Source organism: Schistocerca serialis, unplaced genomic scaffold (genome assembly GCF_023864345.2).
Source record: "Schistocerca serialis cubense isolate TAMUIC-IGC-003099 unplaced genomic scaffold, iqSchSeri2.2 HiC_scaffold_1420, whole genome shotgun sequence".
NCBI lineage: Eukaryota > Metazoa > Arthropoda > Insecta > Orthoptera > Acrididae > Schistocerca > Schistocerca serialis.
The window spans coordinates 3,923,893-3,950,391 of record NW_026047648.1 but is presented as its reverse complement, the minus strand read 5'-3'; the positions used below and the strand labels follow the sequence as shown (position 1 = coordinate 3,950,391).

Genomic DNA, 26,499 nt, shown 5'->3' with positions numbered 1-26,499 from the left:
ATAAAAACTTTGAGGTTCGCCGATGACATTGTAATTCTGTCAGAGACAGCAAAGGACTTGGAAGAGCAGTTGAATGGAATGGATAGTGTCTTGAAAGCAGGATATAAGATGAACATCAACAAAAGCAAAACGAGGATAATGGAATGTAGTCGAATTAAGTCGGGTGATGCTGAGGGAATTAGATTAGGAAATGAGACACTTAAAGTAGTAAAGGAGTTTTGCTATTTGGGGAGCAAAATAACTGATGATGGTCGAAGTAGAGAGGATATAAAATGTAGACTGGCAATGGCAAGGAAAGCGTTTCTGAAGAAGAGAAATTTGTTAACATCGAGTATAGATTTAAGTGTCAGGAAGTCATTTTTGAAAGTATTTGTATGGAGTGTAGCCATGTATGGAAGTGAAACATGGACGATAAATAGTTTGGACAAGAAGAGAATAGAAGCTTGTGAAATGTGGTGCTCCAGAAGAATGCTGAAGATTAGATGGATACATCACGTAACTACTGACGAGGTATTGAATAGGATTGGGGAGAAGAGAAGTTTGTGGCACAACTTGACCAGAAGAAGGGATCGGTTGGTAGGACATGTTCTGAGGCATCAAGGGATCACCAATTTAGTATTGGAGGTCAGCGTGGAGGGTAGAAATCGTAAAGGGAGACCAAGAGATGAATACACTAAGCAGATTCAGAAGGATGTAGGTTGCAGTAGGTACTGGGAGATGAAGAAGCTTGCACAGGATAGAGTAGCATGGAGAGATGCATCAAACCAATCTCACGACTGAAGACCACAACAACAACAACAACAACAACAACAATTGTAAATAAATCACCAACACTGGTTAATGAGGGAGAGGTCCGGGTAGGGATTTGGGTACATATTCATCTATGACCTAACTTAGAAGATTGATACATCTGGTATTGAGAAATCAGTGTTTGTAAGAATTAGAGCAATTCTTGTAATGTATCTCTTTTTTTAAAGAGTAAGGTCGCTTCACTTCGAACTCATCATCTCTTCCATCATTCCCCCCTCTATCCCTTCAACTGTCCTTATTCCACTTCCCTACTCCCCACCTCTCCCCCAGCATGGTGTTTTAATGTTTGCACATGACAGTTTTGGCACGTCTCTGGGAGATGATGACCAACTCGATCCCTTTCTTTACTTACGTTATGTGTCGCTTTATGTTACCAGTGAGAGGGTTCTGTCCACTGTGAAAGGGCTCTATAGGCATTCTCTGTATGTTCTGATGCACAGTCTGGCCTATACGGTATGTGACATCTGACTGCAAAAGGTAAACGTCCCAGGTTCAAGACCCAGCCTGACGGACAGTTCATACCTGCAGAGACGTTTCTGAAAAATAACAACATATCACAGCTAGGAGCAAAAATGCTCATAAAGTCTGTTGCTAGATAACCAAGTGGAATGTAACAACTCAAAAATTCTATTTATATTCCACTTAAATACAATAATTTCCCCAACTATAAGGCTCAAAATCAGAGTTTCAAATAATCTTACTGGCTAATTTGCTTCAACACTAAATTTCACACTAACAACTTGCAATATCTCCATGGCCGTGATGTCACAAGCTGGTAAGCTACCACAAGTCGCTACAGGTCCTAAGAAATACTGCACGTTTATCGCAGTACCTGCATACCGAATAATTTTATTAGAAAATTCCTTTCCCCAACTTCGAGAACTCACTAATCTGCATCTAGCGGTACAAAGTACGTACAAATTATACACCCACCTTCGAACAAAATGAGGTATCGGACTCGCTTCCGTCGAAAAGTACTGATAACCGATCTTTAAGTCCCGGCGAGTTTTCCAACCGAAGTGCCACACATTCGACTGGGCACCACAGCGAATTTCACTCATTTCTTTGAGGGCGCCTCGCGTGTCGCACAAAAAACTAAGCACGATGGTCCTACCCACTGTTACTATATCTACCTTTTTTTTTACGAGCACATGGCGACTCACACCGTGCTGTTAGAAACAGTTTTCCGTTTCTACTTTTACAGCATTTTGTAGTGACGGCCCCGAGGCTGCAGCCCAGTGCCAAGTGAGGGGGCAGGCAGGTGAGCAGTGAAATTACAGCCGAGCAGGGTTCGGTACCACACTGCCTCCTTCCCCTATCTGGCGGTTACCGAGCTGACAGAGGTCAGGACTAGGTCAGTACGAGGCTCGTATCGGATCTCGTTAGCGACCCTCCGTTATGACAGCTATTCGAATGACGTACTAAGAAGAAAGATTGTGTGTTCACTCACTGTCGCACAATTACTGGGTTTCGGCACCGTGCATCCGCGAAATTCCTTGCCGGAGAGGTAAATCCGACACAGAAGTTTTCCACGGACACGAGTGCGAGTACGGCGTCAGGCACGTGTGTGCCGGTGGTGTCGGGACACACGAGAGACGGAAATGTGGGGCCTCGCAGTTGTCGCCCTCTGACCACCTCTCGGAGGTGTACGTATTCCGCTTTTAACCTCCCCGCGCTTACCGCCAGGTCAGCTGTCGCACGTCATCGGCAGGAAGGGCGAGCCGCTTTACCCACCTGAGCCGAGTTACGTCCGACAAGAGCGGGCTGAAGGAGACTCACTCGCCCACCCATTTTCCCACTGTGCCGTACAGATGATGATGATTACGTAGCTGATTATTCTGTATGCTTTCACCGTAGTGTTACGAGTGGGGTTCGGATATTGATGCATATAGCCTAGAATCTCGAGACAAAACTCGATGAAATATTCATTTCTGGTCACTGCAGACCAGAAAATGGTTGATTTTGTCCGCTTTTTTCCTTTTTTGCGTATTTTGGGTTTATTTATAAACAGTTTTCTCTGTGACTTCACCCTCTTTCGACTAGTAAAGGCTATTCTGAATTTGAACTGTTGTCAGCTCACCTTTAACACACATTTTTTGTTGTAATGAGAACTACCTCCCAAAGTCGACATCCTCTGCATCTCAGAACCTGAAAATGTGTATTATACTGCAACACCAACTAAAGCGAAGTTTTGGAAGTCTAGTTTCTGTAAGCGTATAGTGTTCCAGGCAAATATGACCCACTATACCAATTTTAATTATTTTTTTCAGGATGTGTATTGCAGATGATCCACTGAATTCATCACAGGTGGTGAAAATAGTTCACTCCTAATTCCCCAAATGCATTTTAACAAACACATAGATAGTTTTTCATATTACATTAAGTATTGAAGGTCACATAATACTAGGTACAGCAGGCTTATTGAAACCTGACATTTTTGGGGAAAATTTAAGGGTGTATTGGAAGGATAGGCAAATGGGAAATAGAATTGGTGTATTTATCACACTAGACAAGAAACTCAAATCCACCGAGATAGAAACTGAAGCACACTACACAGCATATAACAAAATGTGGATTTTAATATCAACTGTACCATATTCATATTCTATTTCAATCAATGTTTGCCCTAAATTTAGAGAGTCTATATGCTGTTATATGGCCTCAAGTCGTTAGCACATATTTCCAAAAAATGGTTCAAATGGCTCTGAGCACTATGGGACTCAACTTCTGAGGTCATTAGTCCCCTAGAACTTAGAACTAGTTAAACCTAACTAACTTAAGGACATCACACACATACATGCCCGAGGCAGGATTCGAACCTGCGACCGTAGTGGTCTCGCGGTTCCAGACTGCAGCGCCTAGAACCGCACGGCCACTTCGGCCAGCACATATTTCCAGACGCTTATCAGATCCAGAAGGAGACCACTAAACTGTGGCCAAAATGTCAGTTTCGTCAGCAACAGATTTTCACAACATAAGCCAGTACCGTACCAAGAAAACTTTCGTATTATCTGAATCTGGAAGCCTACAGAATTAGGAAAGGGAAGATATGACCTGTCCACTAGAGACTGGGGCCATGTCTACATGAATGAAATTGCAACAAAACTTGCAATAGGTCTGGCGCATAAATGGCTCCAAAGCTGGGGTTATCGATAAGCTAGTGCCCACACACCCAAGATTTTATCGGTGAAAATTCACAGAAGAATCTCCAACCCGAGTCCCCTTTGGACGATTTGAAACGGAGGAGACAATTTTTTGACGAGCATTCCGACGAGTGTCAAAAGCCCATTCCACTGTTATGAGGCCTAAACGAAAAACCGCAGTGTAGAATGGCAACGTCCCAATTCCACATTAAATACATTGGTCAGGGTTGAGTAGTACTCATGCTCCAAGGGTTCCACACGAACTCAATTATATATACAGAGAGTTGTCCGTAACGGGAGTCGAGAACCTCGACAACTTTTGCCTGCCACTGACAGTGCTACTGGCAACTTATCGGTCCGTGGAATTCTACTTCTTTCATAAATATTTTAATTTTAACTTTGAAGTCAGATAACAAGAGACGAAATATTTTTTGCATGATATAAATATTTTTTTTTCTCCTTTATTTGAAATGTGAAATCTTTCTTTTAGCCAAATTTCATGATTCTACGTCAACAGGAAGTACCCTTCAGGCTCCGACGAGTGAGTTTGCGATTATCAAAACATGTATTTACTGGGTGTATACTGTGTTTTGTGTGTCACTATACTTTAAATGTTTCTGTAGCGTAGTCTCTGGGGCAGAATTTTGGGGTCAACCCAGCATTTGCTTAAATGAGCAAGGGAGACTGTACAGTGGCTGGTTTCAGCCCGCAATCTTTGATACGCAAAGGATTCGATCCAGAAGTGGCTCACTTCCCGTCTCATAAGTTGGCACACTGTGTGTTACACTATATGAACAGGTTATTAAGATAATGTACATAGTTTATCTACAAACTAAAAACTAATTTTGGCAACAATAGGTCACTCACAACTTGCAGTGTGAGCCTTGTGAAAAACACAAAAAATTGAGTTTTAATTAGATTTGCACAAAAGTAGCAATGATAGCTCATTGCACCACTGGTACAGAAAAATTTAAACAAAGTGTTATAGTTTTACTGCACCTTTTCATAAAACAAAGAAGATGGGCTCTTGTGTGTGAGTGAAATGTTTCTAGACTTGTAACAGCTACAACAAATGAATAGTTAAAAAGCTGTACTTATACAACAGTCGACGTATCTTTTGAAAACTCATCTTTGCAGATCACTGTCACTATATTAATCTTTGTCCTATGGAGGTATAATCATCTTATTTGAGAAAAAACAATGTATTGCTTTTGTTCCCTTCTTCTTCCTGTTTTAGCAGCAGCACAATACAGGTGTAAGTGTGTCTACTGCAAGTTTTTTGCCAATAATAAATGGTTCACTATCATAGTGCATTTTTATCTGTGAAATGCTCTACCTTTCAGCTCTCCTGATTTCAGAGTATGTAGTACACGATTTTAGACCATTTAATTTAAGTCGGAAGTGACTCGCTCGGTGAGGCAGCGATCGAGCGCCTTAACCACTGTATCGTCAGTTCTTTATTTTTTGAAAGTTGAGGCTGCACCATTACACAAAGTCCTTCATATGCATACGAACGATCTGCAAGTTCGTTCATCACCGAGTGCGCTGTCAGCCGACAATGACTATTTTGGTCTGGATTTCACCCCCCCCCCCTCTGGCTGTACATTCAATGAGCTAGACTTTATAACAGTGTCAGTAAAAATGGCAATAATTGTGCCTTTGCATAATTTACCGCCTTCGAAGTGGATTCCGCATCTTCAAAACTTTATGATACAGGCCTATAAAAATTCTCATCTATTTATACAGGGTGGCCGGAAATGCCTGTTACGAACTTCTCGGACTCGTAGAGGGGAGTGAGTACATAATATTCTGAATAGGAACCCACATCTGGAAATGTACCGTTTCTGTGTTACAGCATTCGAAAACATATTTGCTCGGCAGGTACTCGCAACACGGTAGTCGAGGTGAGGAACGGTTGTGTCTGATTGGCCAATGTCATCTGTTCTCTATCCTACCTCTCTGACCCGGTTCGAGACTCATTCACGTGTCTGTGAGTGTTAGAACAACAAGGTCGAGCACACGTTTGCAGAATACACTGACACGATCCTCGCAAATGTCGACGCTCGAGGTGGCGGAGCAGCCTCGCGTCGCCTTTACCGAGTTCGTTCTCCACGACATCCGACTCCACCGCGTACCCTTTTCACTACAATTATGTGACGGCTTTAAAAAATGGTATGTTCACCTTCGGCAGGTGCAACTGTGGTGCTCGGAGGAGATGCCGCGTACCCGAATCGGAAGAGGCCGTACTACATCACCTCGATGAGTACAGGAGCAATTTCTTTGGCTATTGATGAGTGGAATTGTAAAACAAGTGATCTACTGGGTCACCCTTAATCAATTAATTGCAAAAACGGTTGCATTACATACAAGTTTTCAAATCGTTGTAGCACTGAAACAGTACGGGTTTCCAATTCAAAATATTATGTACTCACTCCTCTCTACAAGTCAATTTTGGGGAACAGCGTTACATGGAAGACTGACTAAATGAAATGTGAAGTTAACATAAATGATATGTAAGATGGGAGATTCCGTGTGAGGGAGAATATTAACTAGTAATATTGAGGACTAGTAATATTGAGGACAAGTTGGTAGTAAGGTGCTATTCAAGTTTAAAGTGGCTCAAACGGATCAAGCTGGATAATCGAGTGAACGATGAGAACCAATAATTACCCTGTGTGATGTTTCAGCTAAATCTTTGTAGGGAATAATCCATAATGACACCACCCAGAGTTAATGCCGTACAGTATCGTAAAAGCAGTGACCAGAGTGTGACTACAAACTGAACAGCGAGGGGTCGAATGCTCGCATTACGGTGATTACAATTACGTGTTGTCCGACTGAGCTCCTGAATGTAAATTGTGGACTGCTACCTATCAAATTAAAGTCAACAGTCAAATAGTCCAGCAACAGGGTACTTTTTGCTAGTAAAAAATGAGGCACGAGATTTTATTTCACCTATTACTCAGAAACTATAGACCCTGTTGAAAATTTTACAGTTGCCAAAACGAAAGAGCATTAAATTTGGCGTCAAAATGACCTATTTAAATGTCAAAATTTATCGTATTAGTGACGGTTGAGCTCGGTGGCTGTGGAATGAATAACCTGAAGAAATACAATGACTAGACACTTTCTGTCATTTGCCCTTTAACTCGTTGCCCCTTTTTCCAACATAAAGAAACACACGAGCTCACCACATGGCAAAGGCACTCGTTTCAATGAGTCTAAAAGTATTTTTGCTGCGCACATACACGCACAAAAGGAACAAATTTCAGAAACAAAGACACCTGCAGCATTTAAAATGCAATCAACAAAAACATTTTCCTGACAAAGACATAAAATGTATTAAGTCCACTAGAAAAATTATATATAAAAACAAAGATGAGGTGACTTACCGAACGAAAGTGTTGGCAGGTCGACAGACACACAAACAAACACAAACATACACACAAAATTCAAGCTTTCGCAACAAACTGTTGCCTCATCAGGAAAGAGGGAAGGAGAGGGAAAGATGAAAGGATGTGGGTTTTAAGGGAGAGGGTAAGGAGTCATTCCAATCCCGGGAGCGGAAAGACTTACCTTAGGGGGAAAAAGGGACGGGTATACACTCGCACACACACACATATCCATCCACACATATACATACACAAGCAGACATATTTAAAGACAAAGAGTTTGAGCAGAGATGTCAGTCGAGGCAGAAGTGCAGAGGCAAAGGTGTTATTGAATGACAGGTGAGGTATGAGTGGCGGCAACTTGAAATTAGCGGAGATTGAGGCCTGGTGGATAACACCAACCTATCCGAACTCCGGAGATGGGAACTTGCTCTTCAATATATCCTCTCTTCCCGTTATCCACCAGGCCTCAATCTCCGCTAATTTCAAGTTGCCGCCACTCATACCTCACCTGTCATTCAATAACACCTTTGCCTCTGCACTTCTGCCTCGACTGACATCTCTGCTCAAACTCTTTGTTTTTAAATATGTCTGCTTGTGTCTGTATATGTGTGGATGGATATATGTGTGTGTGTGTGTGTGTGTGTGTGTGTGTGTGTGTGTGCGCGAGTGTATACCCGTCCCTTTTTCCCCCTAAGGTAAGTCTTTCCGCTCCCGGGATTGGAATGACTCCTTACCCTCTCCCTTAAAACCCACATCCTTTCGTCTTTCCCTCTCCTTCCCTCTTTCCTGATGAGGCAACAGTTTGTTGCGAAAGCTTGAATTTTGTGTGTATGTTTGTGTGTCTATCGACCTGCCAGCGCTTTCGTTCGGTAAGTCACCTCATCTTTGTTTTTATATATAATTTTTCCCACGTGGAATGTTTCCCTCTATTACATTAAGTCCACTAGAGATAGACGAAAGGCCGAAACGTGTCTCGGCAAAACGAAGCGTACAAAAAGTGACTGTTTGCTGTACTACTTCAGCTATCTGTGTACTGCGATTCAACAGAACGAGGGCACGGGTCAGGGCACACAAACACGGCACTCAATCTTCCTCGTTCACCTGTGTGCGAGTTCTCCCACCTCCCCTACACTACTAAATAAATGTCTGACCACGTCTGTGTCCGACGACGCCTCTCAAAATACGAGTCACGGCGACGATGCACACTTACAGTGAATCGTATCTGACACTTTTATTCCTGGGACTCACTGTAGATCAAATTACATGATGGCGTGCTGAAAAGTAATGTCCCAAAATTTTGTAATGTAAGAAGTCTTAAAGGTTTTTAAATAAAACAACTTTTGTTAACGATCTACATCTTTATTCATCACGTCTAACTATTCGTTCCTCAACACAGTCTCGCTAACGCCGAACACATCTCTCCCGACGAGAGACCGGGTTGTCGATGCTGTAGCTGTAAAAAGTCCGAGTCTGTCGACGGAGCCACGACCTCACCTCTGCTCGCACCACTTTATAAATATCAAAGTAAAGTCCTCAAAGCATTTCTTTAACTTTTGAAATCAAATAAAAATCAGATGGGGTTCAGTCGGGACCGTACGGAGGACGCTCGATAATGGCGAACCTACGGCATCGGGCAGTCGCCAGTGTCGTGGTGCTCGTGTGCGGTCCGGCACTGTCGTGTCGGTCGACACGTGGACGAACTAGTGGGATCTGAAGCTCTTACGACACATTTCTTGTGCACGGACACAGTTGCATCATATGCCATCACATTATTCTGTATAACTGAGATCTCTAGTGCCAGAGGGTCATAGTTCAGTGTTCACGAAGTGGGAAAGTCTATAGAGAAATACACACGATGTGTAATACCTATACCGATATTAAAAACAGAATACAAAATTTGGAGGCACTACTTTTCAGCAGGTCCTCGAAGCTGTACCCTTGCTGTGTACTCCCCAGCAGCTACCAGAACAACAAGTTTTATGCAGTAATATAAGCACTGCCCCAGGAGCCGCTAGGAGAGGCCGTGGAGTCTCAAAGAGTTTGTGGTACGAGCAGGAGGGTTCGAGTGTCGGCAGGTGATGTAGACCACCATTCTGTTGTACGATACTGGCTGAAGGGTAAAGTCTAAATCTATACAATTCTTTCTGACAAATGCTGAAAGGTCAATCAGTAAAAAGTAGGCAAAAAAAAAAAAAAAATAAATAAATAAATAACAACTTTTAAACTTTTCTTTTATTAAATCATGATTTGATCACAGATGTTCTGTGTCATGGAATAATTATTATTAAAATTAGATTATACTGTAACTTACTCAACATTAAAAGACTTGGAACTGTACGAAGTATTATGTGCCTTATATTATTGAAAACGTACTCTAAATGTATCAATAAAAAATCTAGTCACCATATGGCAGCAGTGGAACACACACACAAAAAGGTTAGCAATTTGAGCTTCTCGTGGACATTAAGGAAGTTGCTATACAAAAAAAGAGCTTTTTTTATGAATAATAATTAGAAGTCAATTTGTCACAGATGAGAATAAGAGTATCAGTTGTAATACATCAAGAATACAGTTGCAAAATGAAGAAAACTAAGTTTGGTCCTTTTCATTAAGCAATGCTGAGAAGAAAAGTTAATTCTTTCAAAATCTAGGTGACACTGTCAAGAAAGAAAAGATACAACATCGTGGCTAAAAAGAAGTCTGAAGAATTTTCCTCGTGCACGAAATAAAATCACTGCCCTAGGGCGCCGTAAGAAAATACGAGAAACTGTAGACACCTTTAAGGAAATACGTGTATACCACAAACTGACTCAAGAATCAATTGTAAAAAATTTTGTAACGTACACCTAACATTTGGCCTCAACAGTCAGAGACTGTGGTCTTGAATGTGAGTTGTTTGTGTATTTTGTCTAATTCCGATGAAGGCTTATTTGGCTGAGAGTTCTGACAGTCTTTTTGTTGTGCCTATCTGTGACTCAGCATCTCCACTATGTGGTGAGTAGCAACTCTCCTTTTTATAACACTGTCATAATAATTTTGTAACAAACGTCTAACTTTGCGAGGTCAGTCACAACACGGTCGTATCACCGCCATTACCACTATAAGTTACAGTTGAGCGACTGCGCGCAGAGCTGGTTCTAGGGCTGCGGCTGCCGCTCTCCGGCATACTCACCACTCTCGCTGACCTCTCCTGACTCTCACACTTCCGGCAAAACCACGGTCCAGTCGGTACAGTCACTATCCCGTAACAAGCTGCAAAACACGAGAGGGCAGACGAGATTAGTGCCGGGCTCCTGTAGATTTACAGTAATTCACACAAAATAAAGGTGCACGTACACAAACTGCAATCGTATTTATTTATTTAGTTTATAGTGAACAGATTGTACATTGAACTCCCATTACAATTACAGAACTGTACAAGAGAGGGTTGTCTGGTGTATCTGGATTTACTGCAGTGGGAATCAGTTATTGTGCAAAACACTGAGTAAAAGATAACGTTCAGCCACAAACTGAGAATTTACTTGGGCCATGAAGCACAACATACATCAGCATAGGTTAACTGTTGCATCACCGTAGGAAACCTAGTAAGACAATACTGTGTTGCAACTGTTTATCCACAAACCTTTCCATGCATCAATGCGCAAATTCGGCATTAGAGCAGTGTCCAATTCTGCCTGTCAACTTTGACCCGTTACATCATTAATACGATGGAATTACAACTTCCAGTGTATATTAAATGACAATGATGTTGTCACTACACAAACACACCGACAAATATGAACAAAAACATAAAATGACAAACAAAGTCTCACCCCAACAATAAAATGAAACTAATGGGACAAAAATGGGAAATAGGGGGGTTTAGGGTGAGGACAAGCTATAATATAGAACAATACAAAACACTGCACCATCCAAAAACAAAAATAAATAAAAAATTACAAAACTTCAACTTACAACATGATGCTACACCTACAAAAGCAACAAGAATCACACATTTCACGCAACCTATACAGCTCAAATGAAGCCCATGGTATCAAAAAACCGACACCGAAAAGTGGAATTGTACATTCCCCTTGCCTTATACAACTCTAACACAGCTCTTGATACCTACTAGCAAACCATGAATAAAAAAACCCACAACTACAAACTTCACACAAACACATAATTCACAAAACAGTACAGAAACAAAAATCTCAACAACTGAAAAAACATATTCACTAGATCAATTAAAACACAATCCACATACGAAAGTATAGGCTACAGCAGGCAAAACAAAAATTACTTGCCAACAAAAGCTTCCAACAAAATCTGGCCACTGCCCTCTCCCCCCAGAAACACACACACACACACACACACACACACACACACACTGCAACAAGCAATAACCTATTCATAAATTGCTCTCATACACATTACTGACAAAAGAAAAACACTATTAAATTTCTGCCCGTAACAAACACATGGCATCAACAGTACCGATCACTAATCTGTCGCCCATAACAGACAAAATCAAAAGTAAATAACTAGCGAACCAGAACAAGCTCTTTCAACGACAACCTCACACACTCGGCTAATAACAGCAAATGAATCACTAAAATATTTAACAAACAACGACATGGAATCTACAAGTGCGGATCAACTCAAAAACACCATGCCATAGTGACGTCACACGCCACACCACCATTACATCGAGGGTAGAAGCAGAAGGGTAAATCTGATGCTTCCGATGACCCATAAATTCTTGACTACCTTTCATTTATTTGCGATGGTTACTGCGTGCTAAAAACTGAATTCATATTTTGAAATTAAAATATTGTCCTAAAAATATTAACTACAGACAAAATTAACAGGATCACTATGTAAAATTGCTAATCGTCTATCGTCAGTAATAAATTACACTAGAACACCCACACAGAAAATCTCTGCAGTGAGCTGGCAAGGGTCATGTGAGTGGAGTGCTCATGCTTACAGCATACAGTGCCCTTTTCCATACACACATGACAGAATATTTCTTTAGCAGAACTCCCTGGGCCAAAATAAACCTGCCTCTGGCAAAAGAGAGCCATTAAACATATTTTTCGTTCAAATAACTTCTTGCAGACAATATTTTTGTTGCACACAAAATACTTAAAGTCCTCAGTCTATACACACCCAAAGTATTTACACATGGCAAATAGAATGTCTGTGTGTCTGAAAGCAGATTGCGTGCACCCTCATGTGAAACCAGAAACAGGAAATTACTAGACACTCGTCACACTTGATTAAGTAAAAAAAAAAAAAAAAAATGTACAAGCGAGCAACATATTTTTCAACAACATTCCAATCCCAAAGAAAGCAGGTGTTGACAGATGTGAAAATTACCGAACTATCAGCTTAATAAGTCACAGCTGCAAAATACTAACACGAATTCTTTACAGATGAATGGAAAAACTAGTAGAAGCCAACCTCCGGGAATATCAGTTTGGATTCCATAGAAACACTGGAACACGTGAGGCAATACTGACCTTACGACTTATCTTAGAAGAAAGATTAAGAAAAGGCAAACCTACATTTCTAGCATTTGTAGACTTAGAGAAAGCTTTTGACAATGTTGATTGGAATACTCTCTTTCAAATTCTAAAGGTGGCAGGGGTAAAATACAGGGAGCGAAAGGCTATTTACAATTTGTACAGAAACCAGATGGCAGTTATAAGAGTCGAGGGACATGAAAGGGAAGCAGTGGTTGGGAAGGGAGTGAGACAGGGTTGTAGCCTCTCCCCGATGTTCTTCAATCTGTATATTGAGCAAGCAGTAAAGGAAACAAAAGAAAAATTCGGAGTAGATATTTAAATCCATGGAGAAGAAATAAAAACTTTGAGGTTCGCCGATGACATTGTAATTCTGTCAGAGACAGCAAAGGACTTGGAAGAGCAGTTGAATGGAATGGATAGTGTCTTGAAAGCAGGATATAAGATGAACATCAACAAAAGCAAAACGAGGATAATGGAATGTAGTCGAATTAAGTTGGGTGATGCTGAGGGAATTAGATTAGGAAATGAGACACTTAAAGTAGTAAAGGAGTTTTGCTATTTGGGGAGCAAAATAACTGATGATGGTCGAAGTAGAGAGGATATAAAATGTAGACTGGCAATGGCAAGGAAAGCTTTTCTGAAGAAGAGAAATTTGTTAACATCGAGTATAGATTTAAGTGTCAGGAAATCATTTCTGAAAGTATTTGTATGGAGTGTAGCCATGTATGGAAGTGAAACATGGACGATAAATAGTTTGGACAAGAAGAGAATAGAAGCATTCGAAATGTGGTGTTACAGAAGAATGCTGAAGATTAGATGGGTAGATCACATAACTAATGAGGAAGTATTGAACAGGATTGGGGAGAAGAGGAGTTTGTGGCACAACTTGACCAGAAGAAGGGATCGGTTGGTAGGACATGTTCTGAGGCATCAAGGGATCACCAATTTAGTATTGGAAGGCAGCGTGGAGGGTAAAAATCGTAGAGGGAGACCAAGAGATGAATACACTAAGCAGATTCAGAAGGATGTAGATTGCAGTAGGTACCGGGAGATGAAGAAGCTTGCACAGGATAGAGTAGCATGGAGAGCTGCATCAAACCAGTCTCAGGACTGAAGACCACCACAACAACAACAACAACAACAACCATACGACACAAGGGAATTGCGTGCAAATTTAAAATGGTTGTAGAAACATGGCTAAGAAGACGCATTCTACGACATCAATGACTTAATGAAATAAATTATCTTTTTTTTATAAATGTGACGGTGAACAAAACAAATTGTACCACTTATGTTACATACAATCTAATTTGTAGCCTAGCCTATGCAATCTGATAAAACAAAACTAATTACGTACAAGATAAGCAATGTCGGTTTAATAATGGTTATATATGTCAACCATTTGTGTAATCATATATATAACGGTAATGCTTTACACAATGCCATAGTTGTACAGAGCCAAATAAATCAATCTCAATGATGTATCTGTATAGTTAGGATTCGGATGTAACATAGTCACCCCTCACTTCAGCAATAAGTTCTACATGAACAGGCACAGCTAACCACAGACATAAATCCTCATCCTAAGTGTGCTAAAAACTTCATGTTATGTAAGTTGGTCATTCTATGTAGGGAATGTATGATCAGAGTGGGCAATACTTGTCTGTACAAGGTGTGAGGAACTTTTTAGGTAGACCTAACTCACTCTCAAGGTAAAAAAATCATGGACACTTAAATATTTAAATTGATCACTGATTTTTAAGTAAATGTCATGGAAAACTGGTATTTCCGAATCAAAATAATTACTTTACAACATTATAAGTGAGTGGGAAAACAATTCATAATTCCGTATGAAAGTATTTTATAACAATAAAGATATATATACAATATTCATACCCACTTTTCTTTTTATGAAATTATTACTGTCTTCTGCCATGATTTTATATCTTCATGACTTTCCATGAATTAAAATTGCCTACAATGTAACAATCAATATTGCACTGTTGAAATGAGTTGCTCTCTCTCTCTCTCTCTCCCCCACAATTGAACCTGTATAGCTGAATTTGCACACAGACAAGGATGATCAACCAAGAGCAGTACTTGAGAAATTGGAACTGTACACTTATCTTTCGATGATGGGCATTTGAAAGTTTTTGGATGGTTTTTTTTTTGAGTAGGCTAAATAATTTTTAACAATTCATTAAATGCTATTTCTTAATTTTTTTTTGTAATTAATATTCACACAATACAGATAACCAGGGCAAAGAAGATACTGTTTATAATTACATCAGTAATATCTGGTAATATGACAAAAAAGATAGTGTTCTGTGACTTTCCAAATCAGGGAAAAAATTTAAGTGGAAAAATTAACTTAAATTTTGGATTTTTGTCTTAAATTTGTAAGTTAAAGGGAGCCCATAAGTGTGCGGGTGTCAACTAAAGTTCAACATACGAACAGGAGCTTTCACACAAAACAACTGTCTGGTCACTAGTATTTTTGGTTTATTAGTTAATTTTTTTGTTCCCTACTATTTTAAGAGCTATTTATAAAATAAACATTTTCCAAAGGGTCAAACCATTTATAAAAATTAAGATAAAACAAAAATACTTTATTTCTTAACAGTTATGATATAGACATCCAACATATATTTTTTCCAGAGAAATTCAGTCCACAAGTTGACATGACCTGTACAATTTGAGATGAAATCATCCTCCTGCTTCATCTACCATTGAGCTACTTCACTTTGTGAGACAAATTTTACATAAAGATCAAAATGAAAAAAAAAAAAGAAAAAGATAAAAATCAAAATAATTAAGCTGAAGAGAGAATGCATTCCACCACAAACTGAAAAGAAGGGGAAGAAATGAATTGGTACCATACATTGTGCATTTTAAGTTGGTTATAGAATATTAATTTCCATCTGTAAGATAAATAGGACAACATGCCTATGTCTTTCACAGGGACATACAAATATCTTCCGGCCACCAAAGCCAGAAAGAAAGATATTCTATACCACTTTCCTTTTAACAACATATTATTTAGGAAAGACCCTAAGAAAGACTGCAAACATGAAACAGTTGAATAAGTGTAGATTATACTGACTCAGACAAGAGATACCAATGAAAGATCAACAAACTAAACATTTAACTGAAGTTACAATAGTACTGCAATTAAATGTAGCAACTGAACAAGAGTATAATGGTGTAGCCTAAAATAATTATTATTTGAGCAAATAGGAACACTGCAAAGGCAGCATCATTCACACAAAAAAATCACACATTCTGGCAGCATTAACATAAATACAGTACCAATCACATAACATAAATATGTGCACCTGAATTTTCATAACAGACCATTCTTCAGAAATAGGTAAGTGAAGATACAGACACTTATCAGACATTATCTCCATAACCTTTACTGCATTAGAACTTTCTTTTTCTATGTTGTTGCATTTTAATGCACACCTCAAAATTACACCAATTATTTAATAATGAAATTACATATTGGAGTAGAGCAAATTCTCCTTACCTATTTTAATTCCTTCCTCACACATACAATCTCTTAGTTAACACTTTTCTTGGTCTCCTGATCCCAAATTATGTCAGAAATATCCAATATATGACGTTAAATTGTTAGCAAATTACATAGGCCTACATGTTAAATCTAACGATTTATCTCAAAGGCACTAATGGAGCAGTTGGTTATGATACCTATGCTCAATTTTGTCCAGTAATAGCGCAACAAATATTTTTGTTTCCAGCAGTCTTACATGTTTTCTTTCTAAAAGTGCTACAGTACCTCATGGCACTCCATTTTTTGTTTCATGTAATAAATGTGCCATCCTCAACTATTAACAGTTCTTAGAAAACTATTCAGCTAACGTTGATGAGACCTTTCTATAGGCCCTGAAATTATTCTTTGTTATGTAGGATAGGTAATGCTAAGAAGGAAAAACAAAAAAAAATCCAGCAAAGCAGTGTTTCTCAAGAGAAATTCTTGGAATGATGCTACTGTAAGGCATATGCCTTATAATTCCACTGCAGGCCCCTTCAACGGCAAAATCTGGACAAGAAAGTACTCTAAAATATTCGTCATAGCACGAACTTCTGTAAATATCCTGCAGTTTTGTTCACTTCATCCCTCATAACACAGACAGTAGTTCCACGACATTATGTAGTTAATACCTGACTTAACTGCTTTTGACACAAAATGCATCAGAGTTAGTAGCACGAAGCAAATTCAAAAAACAAAGGCTAATAAATGGATAAATTCGAACACTGTTTGTTTACACTCTCATGTGGACAGCGTTGAGGTTATGTTAGCGCATATGTCCTCTGCACAAGCACAGCGTATACAATGGTATTTACGCGACTAAAACTCACCCTGATGTACCGCCACAGTGCATCCTTGACCATCACAGTAGACGAGTGGGTTTTCAGCCCACCCTCTCTCATCTGAACAAACACAGCACCCCCCTACCATCTCCTTCATGCTTGTCTGGTCTGCACCTTGCTGTGTTAGCCCATTGTCTCGTCCGCCCTTCTTTCTCCGCCGTCCTCCAGCGCCCTTGCCCTTTCGTGTCTCATTTTGACCCCGCGTCTTGGATGTGCCTTCGTCGAACAAAAGGCTCGTTTCGAAAAGTCACCTCATCCCGGGGCCTTCTTGTATAACCCGGTCTCGAGGAGAGTCCGAGCCAGATGCCACGCTTGCTGAGCTCTCCTATCCGCGTAAGAGTTGTACAATTTATAAATTATTAATTCCCTTTTAGCTACAGCAGAAAACGGAAAAGTATGAAATAAACAGTAAGAGTGATGTGAGCTTCCAACCGTGGTGAACAGGTCAATTCTGGCCTTCTCTGTAGTACCGTTGCGACAGACGTCTCGTCTTCAACGGTGTTTACCAACGGAATCCTCCCTCACTAATCAGTTCACGTAAATATTGACGAATTCACCATTTTACGCTCCACACTTTCGCCTTTCCAAACACAATAAGAATTGTACGCGAGCAAAACACTATCGCGCATGCGCGTTGGCGGGATAGTTACTCGATCAAAGATGCGCTGCCGACTTTCTCTTTTATAACGACCTCCATAGAACGCTAAGTAGCCCCGTAATACTTCTATTTTTCTTCAACAAGTGTATCAGATCAATGTCTACAGTACCAAATACCACCTACCATATATAAGAACAAGTCAGTCAGTCATAAAACTAAATTTTGTTCACACTTAGACTTACCGGCATGGTCTTCTGTAGCGAAGCATTATCTTTGATTGATGAGCTTTGGGACGCTAACATAGAAGACAACGATAGTAAAACGTAGGTATAAGTTTTGAGCAAAAAATTAGAAGTCGTTTTTCATTCAACAGTCTATCTTGTCGACACTGGTGAGGAAGCTACATACTTTAACTAGTGTGTCATGGCAGTGGCTATAATGTTTCAGTAAATATTTAGTTTCCCGTTCGAGATGACGGGAGGCTACATACTCCCTAAAATTTTAGACGCAGCAGAATGATAAACATACTATTCCGTACAAAATACAAAGCATTCGTTGAAATATCAGATTTTCAAAAGCCTTTGCAGCCACGCCTGTAGTTTGCAGTTAAGTTCATTGTGTTTTAAACTGAAACAATTGCTCATTTACCGTCTCATATATTACAACATACGTAAAATTGTACTTAGAAGTGAAACGTTATCACACGAACATAATAGTTTAAATGCAGTAAATTTCAATATATCATGCTTCCTTTTAGTTTAATCCCGTGGAAGATCATTATGAAATATGAAGCATCATCTGTGCTTTGCAAAGAAAGTTTTTACTTTGACGTGTTGTGAAAGCTGCACGTGTTTACTGCAATACCGGTATCTTACAATGAGTGAAAGTTTAGCTCTGAACTAAGTTTTTAGACGTCGACAAACTATTATTGAAAATTAGTGGGCAATTTGAATTAAGTCTTTCATGGTCAGTATTTGTGAAAGTTAAATGTATTAAATATATAATAATATAATGTATTGGAAATGTATGTGTCAGAAATACAACTTATATCTTTGTGGTGTGGTGCCCACTGCGAATAGATTCATGCTGATGGCCTGGAATCCTTGGGGGGGGGGGGGGGGGGGGGGGGGCAATCCTTATTATATACCCACACAAGGTAGAAGTTACAGATGCTTGAGTGCTATGTTCTTTCTGTTATATCTGATAGTTATTGTTCCATAAGTCACATTTATTGTTAACATTAGGAGAATTTTTATGTTGCTTTGTGCTGGTCACTTACAGGCTCTTTTATGTAAAAATGACTATTTCCATTCAAGAATTTCTCTATGGTATGGGAGCTGTAGTTGAGGAGAAACATCTTTAATCTACATTTCAAAACATATATTTCATTAAAGGTTAATCCATATCTTTTTCCTTTTAGTGTTGCAGTTGGAATTATCTATGTTAATCACACTCTCACATGGCGTTTTGATGGTAAATTCTGTGAGGGAAAAATTGTATAGTGAGATTAGTCCAGTAGTCCCAGATGCTTAAAGAGACGTGTATGAGATGTTTGTCTGTGTGCCCCACACACATTTCAGATTACTTTCTTTTCTGCAATGAATACTTTTTGCATAAGCAAGGAGTTCCCCAGAATATTATCTCATAAGACAACAGTGAATAAAAATATGTTAACTCACTTCCTAAAGTTATTCTTCTGCCAGAATTAGCCAGACAGTTGAAACTTTTTTTCTCAGTTTATTATTTCTTGTTTGTAGCCTATGTTATTTGATTAGTAGGAACTGGGATATTTTGGCCAAAGCAAACCTGGAATGGCTGTTTTTTTTCCAATGTTTAAAGCTACCCCATTTGTGCAAAACCAGTCATTATTTTTATGTTATACTTCCTGACTTGTTCCACACACTCAAGAATCATCTCATGTTTGGGATGGAATGAAAACTGAATCTACTCTAATTAACTTTCAGAAGAACATTGTTTAGGTTACTGTTTCTTTACAATTGCTTGCTTTTTCAGCTTCAGAACAATGCTTGTATCATCTGCAAACAGTGCTAATTCTGTCTTCTGATTCCAATAATATGCTAGCTCATTAACATGAACAGAGAACAGTAAGGGCCCAATAATCGAACACTGTGGGACCCCGATTGTAATTTCTACCCGTGCGGACAATGTATCGTCCCTCTTTGTATTACACCAATGGCCTAGGCCAAGTTCCTGCAATCTGTTTCTTAAATAACTACTTATTCCATAAGAACTTAATTTCTATAAGAGACTGTCACAATCGCCCAGCTCTGTAGTAGAGTGGTGGCCCATTGGCTCCTATGCGGAGTACCCAGGTTCAATTCCTGGTACTGTTTGGGATTTTTCCTCGGCGGCGGCGGCGGCGGCGGTGGTGGTGGTGGTGGTGGTGGTGGTGGTTGTGGTTGTTGTTGGGGGGGGGGGGGGGGGAAGAGACCAGGGGTGCATTCGTGATTGTGCTGTCAGCTGAGAAGCTACTCAAGTGATGTGTGGTGACTCAAAATGTCTGCCAAACTGGCAATGGCCAGGAGAGTGATGTGTTAGCCGCGTCGCCCGTCCAAATGGTGTCTTTGGCAGGGGATGACAGTGCAGTCCATACCGAATGATGTGGCAAAGCCTTAGCGTTTTAATTTTGTGATTGACACAATAGAGTTCCGTTACGAAGTTACAGAAGGTCCAGACTGGTGGTATTTTATTCTGTATCCATCTGAGGTATGAATAGGGTCTTTAATAGAACAGTCCTTTTGAAATCCAACCTGTGAGTCATTACATATCCCATTATTACTCAGGTGGGTTGCAATATTCTTTTACATTAGCTAATCAGAAATTTTGAAAAATAATGTAAGGAATGAGACTGGCCAATATTTACTGACATCTGTGGAGTCACATTTTTCTGTAGAGGTGCCTAACAGTGGCATATTTTGATATGTCTGGGCAGAAGGCCTGAACTATTATCACGTTACACATATGACTGAGAACATAGCAGATTAGAGAGATACGAGCTTTTAGTGTCTTGGAGATTTCGTCAACTTCGTATGGACTTTTACTTTGTAGGTTCACGATTATTGTCCTTAATCCAGATGTGGCCATGTGACAGATTGTCTTTTCACTGAATCTCAACTTTATCGATTCTCCAGTGTAGGCCAACTATTTTGCTTTCACCTCTGAAACAATTTTTAACATACCTTTTTAAAGAATCTGTTGAATATCTCCTACTTTTCGACACTTACATTGCTACCACTCTCTTTAGTAGAAATACTGTCATCTTCTAAGACCTGTTCCCTTGCTCTTTTAACATTATTCCGTGTCGATTTGATTATGTTGCCTGATCTACAATTTTCTGGGACGATGTAATGTAGCAGTTGGATTGGGTGTACTTAATTCAATGGAGATTTAATGTTGTTCTGCTTGTTATTTTATCTGTCAATTACTTGGAGCACTGTTTGAGTAAGAATGACCTGCCTTCCATAGAGGTAGAGATGCCTTCCACAGGAGTGGAGATAGGGTGAAAATGGGGTGATGTGTGAGGATAACACCGAAAGGTCACCGAGCGAGGTGGCGCAGTGGTTAGCATATAGGACTCGCATTCGTGAGGATGACCGTTCAATCCTGCGTCCGGTCCTCCTGATTTAGGTTTTCCGTTGATTTCCCTAAATCCCTCCACGCAAATTCCGGGATGGTACCTTTGAAAGGGGATGGCCGACTTCCTTCCCTAATCCGATGACCTCGGACTTTAGTCTCTTCCCCTAAACAAACCGACCCTCCTGAAGGGTCTGCACCAGATTCAACCTAATTTTTGTATTCATCACTTACTATCGTTATGAAAGTACTGTGGACAGTTTACATGTGCCTGCACGCTTAGAGGTGGGGGTGTGGATGAGAAGCCGCGATATATAAACATATTCAACAAGATTGATATTAGTGTTGAATCAATAGTTTCAGGGTAACAGTGTTTCAGCCCAGGTGTGTTTCAGCAATACCTCCATAGTACCCCAACGACTGAGGGTGGGGTAAGAAGGGGTGACATAAAAGTGTAAGTAGGAGATGCCTGAAGAAATTTCAAGAAAATTTGGTATATACAAAACGGAGTTCCATACCTTAATCAGTAAAATTGAAATCCTTATAAGATTGCTTTGTTGTCTGTCTGCCCTCCTGCCTGCATCTCTGTTAAGAAGCATTTCTTTCAGGAATGGTAAGCGTGTCAAATTGAAATTTATGGCAGATACTAATATTTACAGTTCTCCGGTGGTGCCAAAAATTAAAGCTCTTAAGTCAATACAATTAAGAGATATGGCCATTTATGTTACATATTTTGATATTAGCAAACACACTCGCCGAAACCTGTCCCATTGACCTAGAATAATGAAATTTGGCAAGAACTGAGGATTCGCAGTACAAGTAAACAAAAACATCGAAAAATTGTCAAACTATAATTATGTAACAGAAAAATATCTTTTTGCTTTTAGAGCTTACTTTGCATTCATCATCCATCAAAAACTTATGAGGAACATATTACTGCATGTAATCATAAGATATAGGTTGTATTATTTTTGAAAGTAAATAAAAAATATTTTATTAAATTTTCTCTTTCTAAATGTATAAGCCAAAGTCCACATCTCTTTGTAGAGATTTTAATATAGTATTGGAATTCCTGGGAGCAATATCTTGCCATTATCAATATAAATAACATCTCGATTCCAGGAGGGAGGAGGATTAACTATCAGTATACGCAATTAAGTTTTTACAGAATCCTTACCACGTAAATCCTACTTGCACTTGGCCAGTTTTTATAGTAAAAGTAGTGTGGGCGTAAGATAACTCTGCTACTCGTAGGGATTAGGATGTGGATGAGAGGGGAGGGTTAAATGTAAAACTGTTTAAAATGATGTAACATCCTCTCTGGGTACTGCAGTGTAAAAGAGCAAAGAGTGACACGTGTCTGCAATGTGTGTGACTTACACAAATACGTATGAAACTGGTGGTAAAAAGCTAGCTGAGGTACGTAGTAACAAACTCGCTTGACGATTGTTGTTAATATATATGGTTGTTGTTGTTGTTGTGGTCTTCAGTCATGGGACTGGTTTGATGCAGCTCTCCATGCTACTCTATCCTGTGCAAGCTTCTTCATCTCCCATTACCTACTGCAACCTACATCCTTCTCAATCTGCTTAGTGTTGTCATCTCTTGGTCTCCCTCTACGATTTTTACCCTTCACACTGCCCTCCAATACTAAATTGATGCCTCAGAACATGTCCTTCCAACCAATCGCTTCTTCTGGTCAAGTTGTGCCAGGAACTTCTCTTCTCCCCAATCCTATTCAATACTTCCTCATTAGTTATGTGATTTACCCATCTAATATTCAGCACTCTTCTGTAGCACCATGTTTCGAAAGCTTCTATTCTCTTCTTGTCCAAACTATTTGTCGTCCATGTTTCACTTCCATACATGGCTACACTCCATACAAATACTTTCAGAAATGACTTCCTGACACTTAAATCTATACTCGATGTTAACAAATTTTTCTTCTTTAGAAACGCTTTCCTTGCCATTGCCAATCTACAATTTATATCCTCTCTACTTCGACCATCATCAGTTATTTTGCTCCTCAAATAGCAAAACTCCTTTACTACTTTAAGTGTCTCATTTCCTAATCTAATTCCCTCAGCATCACCCGACTTAATTCGACTACATTCCATTATCCTCGTTTTGCTTTTGTTGATGTTCATCTTATATCGTGCTTTCAAGACACTATCCATTCCGTTCAACTGCTCTTCCAAGCCCTTTGCTGTCTCTGACAGAATTACGATGTCATTGGCGAACCTCAAAGTTTTTATTTCTTTTCCATGGATTTTAATACCTACTCCGAATTTTTCTTTTGTTTCCTTTACTGTTTGCTCAATATACAGATCGAATAACATCGGGGAGAGACTACAACCCTGTCTCACTCCCTTCCCAACCACTGCTTCCCTTTCATGTCCCTCGACTCTTATAACTGCCATCTGGTTACTGTACAAATTGTAAATAGCCTTTTGCACCCTGTATTTTACCCCTACCACCTTCAGAATTTGAACGAGAGTATTCCAGTCAACATTGTCAAAAGCTTTCTCTAAGTCTACAAATGCTAGAAACGTAGGGTAGCCCTTCCGTAATCTAGCTTCTAAGATAAGTCGTAGGGTCAGTGTTGCCTCACGTGTTCCGACATTTCTACGGAATCCAAACAGATCTTCCCCGAGGTCGGCTTCTACTAGTTTTTCCATTCGTCTGTAAAGAATTCGCGTTAGTATTTTGCAACCGTGACTTATTAAACTGATAGTTCGGTAATTTTCACATCTGTCAGGACCTGCTTTCTTGGGGATCAGAATTATTATATTCTTCTTGAAGTCTGAGGGTATTTCGCCTGTTTCATACATCTTGCTCACCAGATGGTAGAGTTTTGTCAGGACTGGCTCTCCCAATGCCGTCAGTAGTTCCAATGGAATGTTGTCTACTCTGGGGGCCTTGTTTTTTACTCAGGTCTTTCAGTGCTCTGTCAAACTCTTCACGCAATATCGTATGTCCCATTTCATCTTCATCTACATCCTCTTCCATTTCCATAATATTGTCCTCAAGTACATCCCCTTGTATAGACCCTCTATATACTCCTTCCACCTTTCTGCTTTCCCTTCTTTGCTTAGAACTGGGTTTCCATCTGAGCTCTTGATATTCATACAAGTGGCTCTCTTTTCTCCAAAGGTCTCTTTAATTTTCCTGTAGGCAGATCTATCTTACCCCTAGTGAGATAAGCCTCTACATCCTTACATTTGTCCTCTAGCCATCTCTGCTTAGCCATTTTGTGCTTCCTGTCGATCTCATTTTTGAGACGTCTGTATTCCTTTTTGCCTGCTTCATTTACTGCATTTTATATTTTCTCCTTTCATCAATTAAATTCAATATTTCTTCTGTTACCCAAGGATTTCTACTAGCCCTCGTCTTTTTACCTACTTGATCCTCTGCTGCCTTCACTACTTCATCTCTCAAAGCTACCCATTCTTCTTCTACTGTATTTCTTTCCCCCATTCCTGTCAATTGCTCCCTTATGCTCTCCCTGAATCTCTGTACAACCTCTGGTTCTTTTAGTTTATCCAGGTCCCATCTCCTTAAATTCCCACCTTTTTGCAGTTTGTTCAGTTTTAATCTACAGTTCATAACCAATAGATTGTGGTCAGAGTCCACACCTGCCCCTGGAAATGTCTTACAATTTAAAACCTGGTTCCTAAATCTCTGTCTTACCATTATATAATCTATCTGAAACCTGTCAGTATCTCCAGGCTTCTTCCATGTATACAACCTTCTTTTATGATTCTTGAACCAAGTGTTAGCTATGATTAAGTTGTGCTCCGTGCAAAATTCTACCAGGCGGCTTCCTCTTTCATTTCTTAGCCCCAGTCCATATTCACCTACTATGTTTCCTTCTCTTCCTTTTCCTACTACAGAAATCAGTCACCGATGACTATTAAATTTTCGTCACCCTTCACTATCTGAATAATTTCTTTTATTTCATCATACGTTTCTTCAATTTCTTTGTCATCTGCAGAGCTAGTTGGCATATAGACTTGTACTACTGTAGTAGGTGTGGGCTTCATATCTATCTTGGCCACAATAATGCATTCACTATGCTGTTTGTAGTAGCTTTCCCGCATTCGTAATTTCCTATTCATTATTAATCCTACTCCTGCATTACCCCTATTTGATTTTGTGCTTATAACCCTGTAGTCACCTGACCAGAAGTCTTGTTCCTCCTGCCACCGAACTTCACTAATTCCCACTATATCTAACTTTAACCTATCCATTTCCCTTTTTAAATTTTCTAACCTACCTGCCCGATTAAGGGATCTGACATTCCACGCTCCAATCCGTAAAACGACAGTTTTCTTTCTGAGATCCGAATGGGGGACTATTTTACCTCCGGAATATTTTACCCAAGAGGACGCCATCATCATTTAATCATACAGTAAAGCTGCATGCCCTCGGGAAAAATTACGGCTGTAGTTTCCCCTTGCTTTCAGCCGTTCGCAGTGCCAAAACAGCAAGGCCGTTTTGTTACAGGGCCAGATCAGTCAATCATCCAGACTGTTGCCCCTGCAACTACTGAAAAGGCTGCTGCCCCTCTTCAGGAACCACACATTTGTCTGGCATCTCAACAGATGCCCCTCCGTTGTGGTTGCACCTACGGTACGGCTATCTGTATCGCTGAGGCACGCAAGCCTCCCCACCAACGACAAGGTCCATGGTTTGTGGGGGGAGGGTTAATATATATATTAGAGGGAAACATTCCACGTGGGAAAAATATATCTAAAAACAAAGATGATGTAACTTACCTAATGAAAGCGTTGGTATGTTGATAGACACACAGACACACACACAAAATTCAAGCTTTCGCAACCCACGGTTGCTTCATCAGGAAAGAGGGAAGGAGAGGGAAAGACGAAAGGATGTGGGTTTTAAGGGAGAGGGTAAGGAGTGGAAAGACTTACCTTAGGGGGGGAAAAAAGGACAGGTATACACTCACACAAACACGCATATCCATCTGCACATATACAGACACAAGCAGACGTTTCATGATATGAATACGATTGAATCCAACAATTACATAT

The 26,499-nt window shown here is 39.8% G+C and overlaps 1 protein-coding gene and 1 long non-coding RNA gene across 2 annotated transcripts in view; one reads left to right on the top strand and one right to left on the bottom strand.

Moving 5' to 3' along the window:
- LOC126443036 (protein AF-17-like) overlaps window positions 1–17,866 on the bottom strand; it is a 113,994-nt gene extending 96,128 nt beyond the window's left edge. The window contains exons 1-2 of the mRNA XM_050090882.1: window positions 17,242–17,866; window positions 10,521–10,600 (exon numbers count right to left, since the gene is read on the bottom strand). Coding sequence (XP_049946839.1) covers window positions 10,521–10,600; window positions 17,242–17,350 — 189 coding nt within the window. The 5' untranslated portion in view covers window positions 17,351–17,866. The remainder of the gene's footprint in view (window positions 1–10,520; window positions 10,601–17,241) is intronic.
- Window positions 17,867–17,970: 104 nt separating this feature from the next.
- The window catches only part of LOC126443006 (uncharacterized), a 44,930-nt gene continuing 36,401 nt past the window's right edge, over window positions 17,971–26,499 (top strand). The window contains exon 1 of the long non-coding RNA XR_007581805.1: window positions 17,971–18,174. This is a non-coding gene — a long non-coding RNA (uncharacterized LOC126443006). The remainder of the gene's footprint in view (window positions 18,175–26,499) is intronic.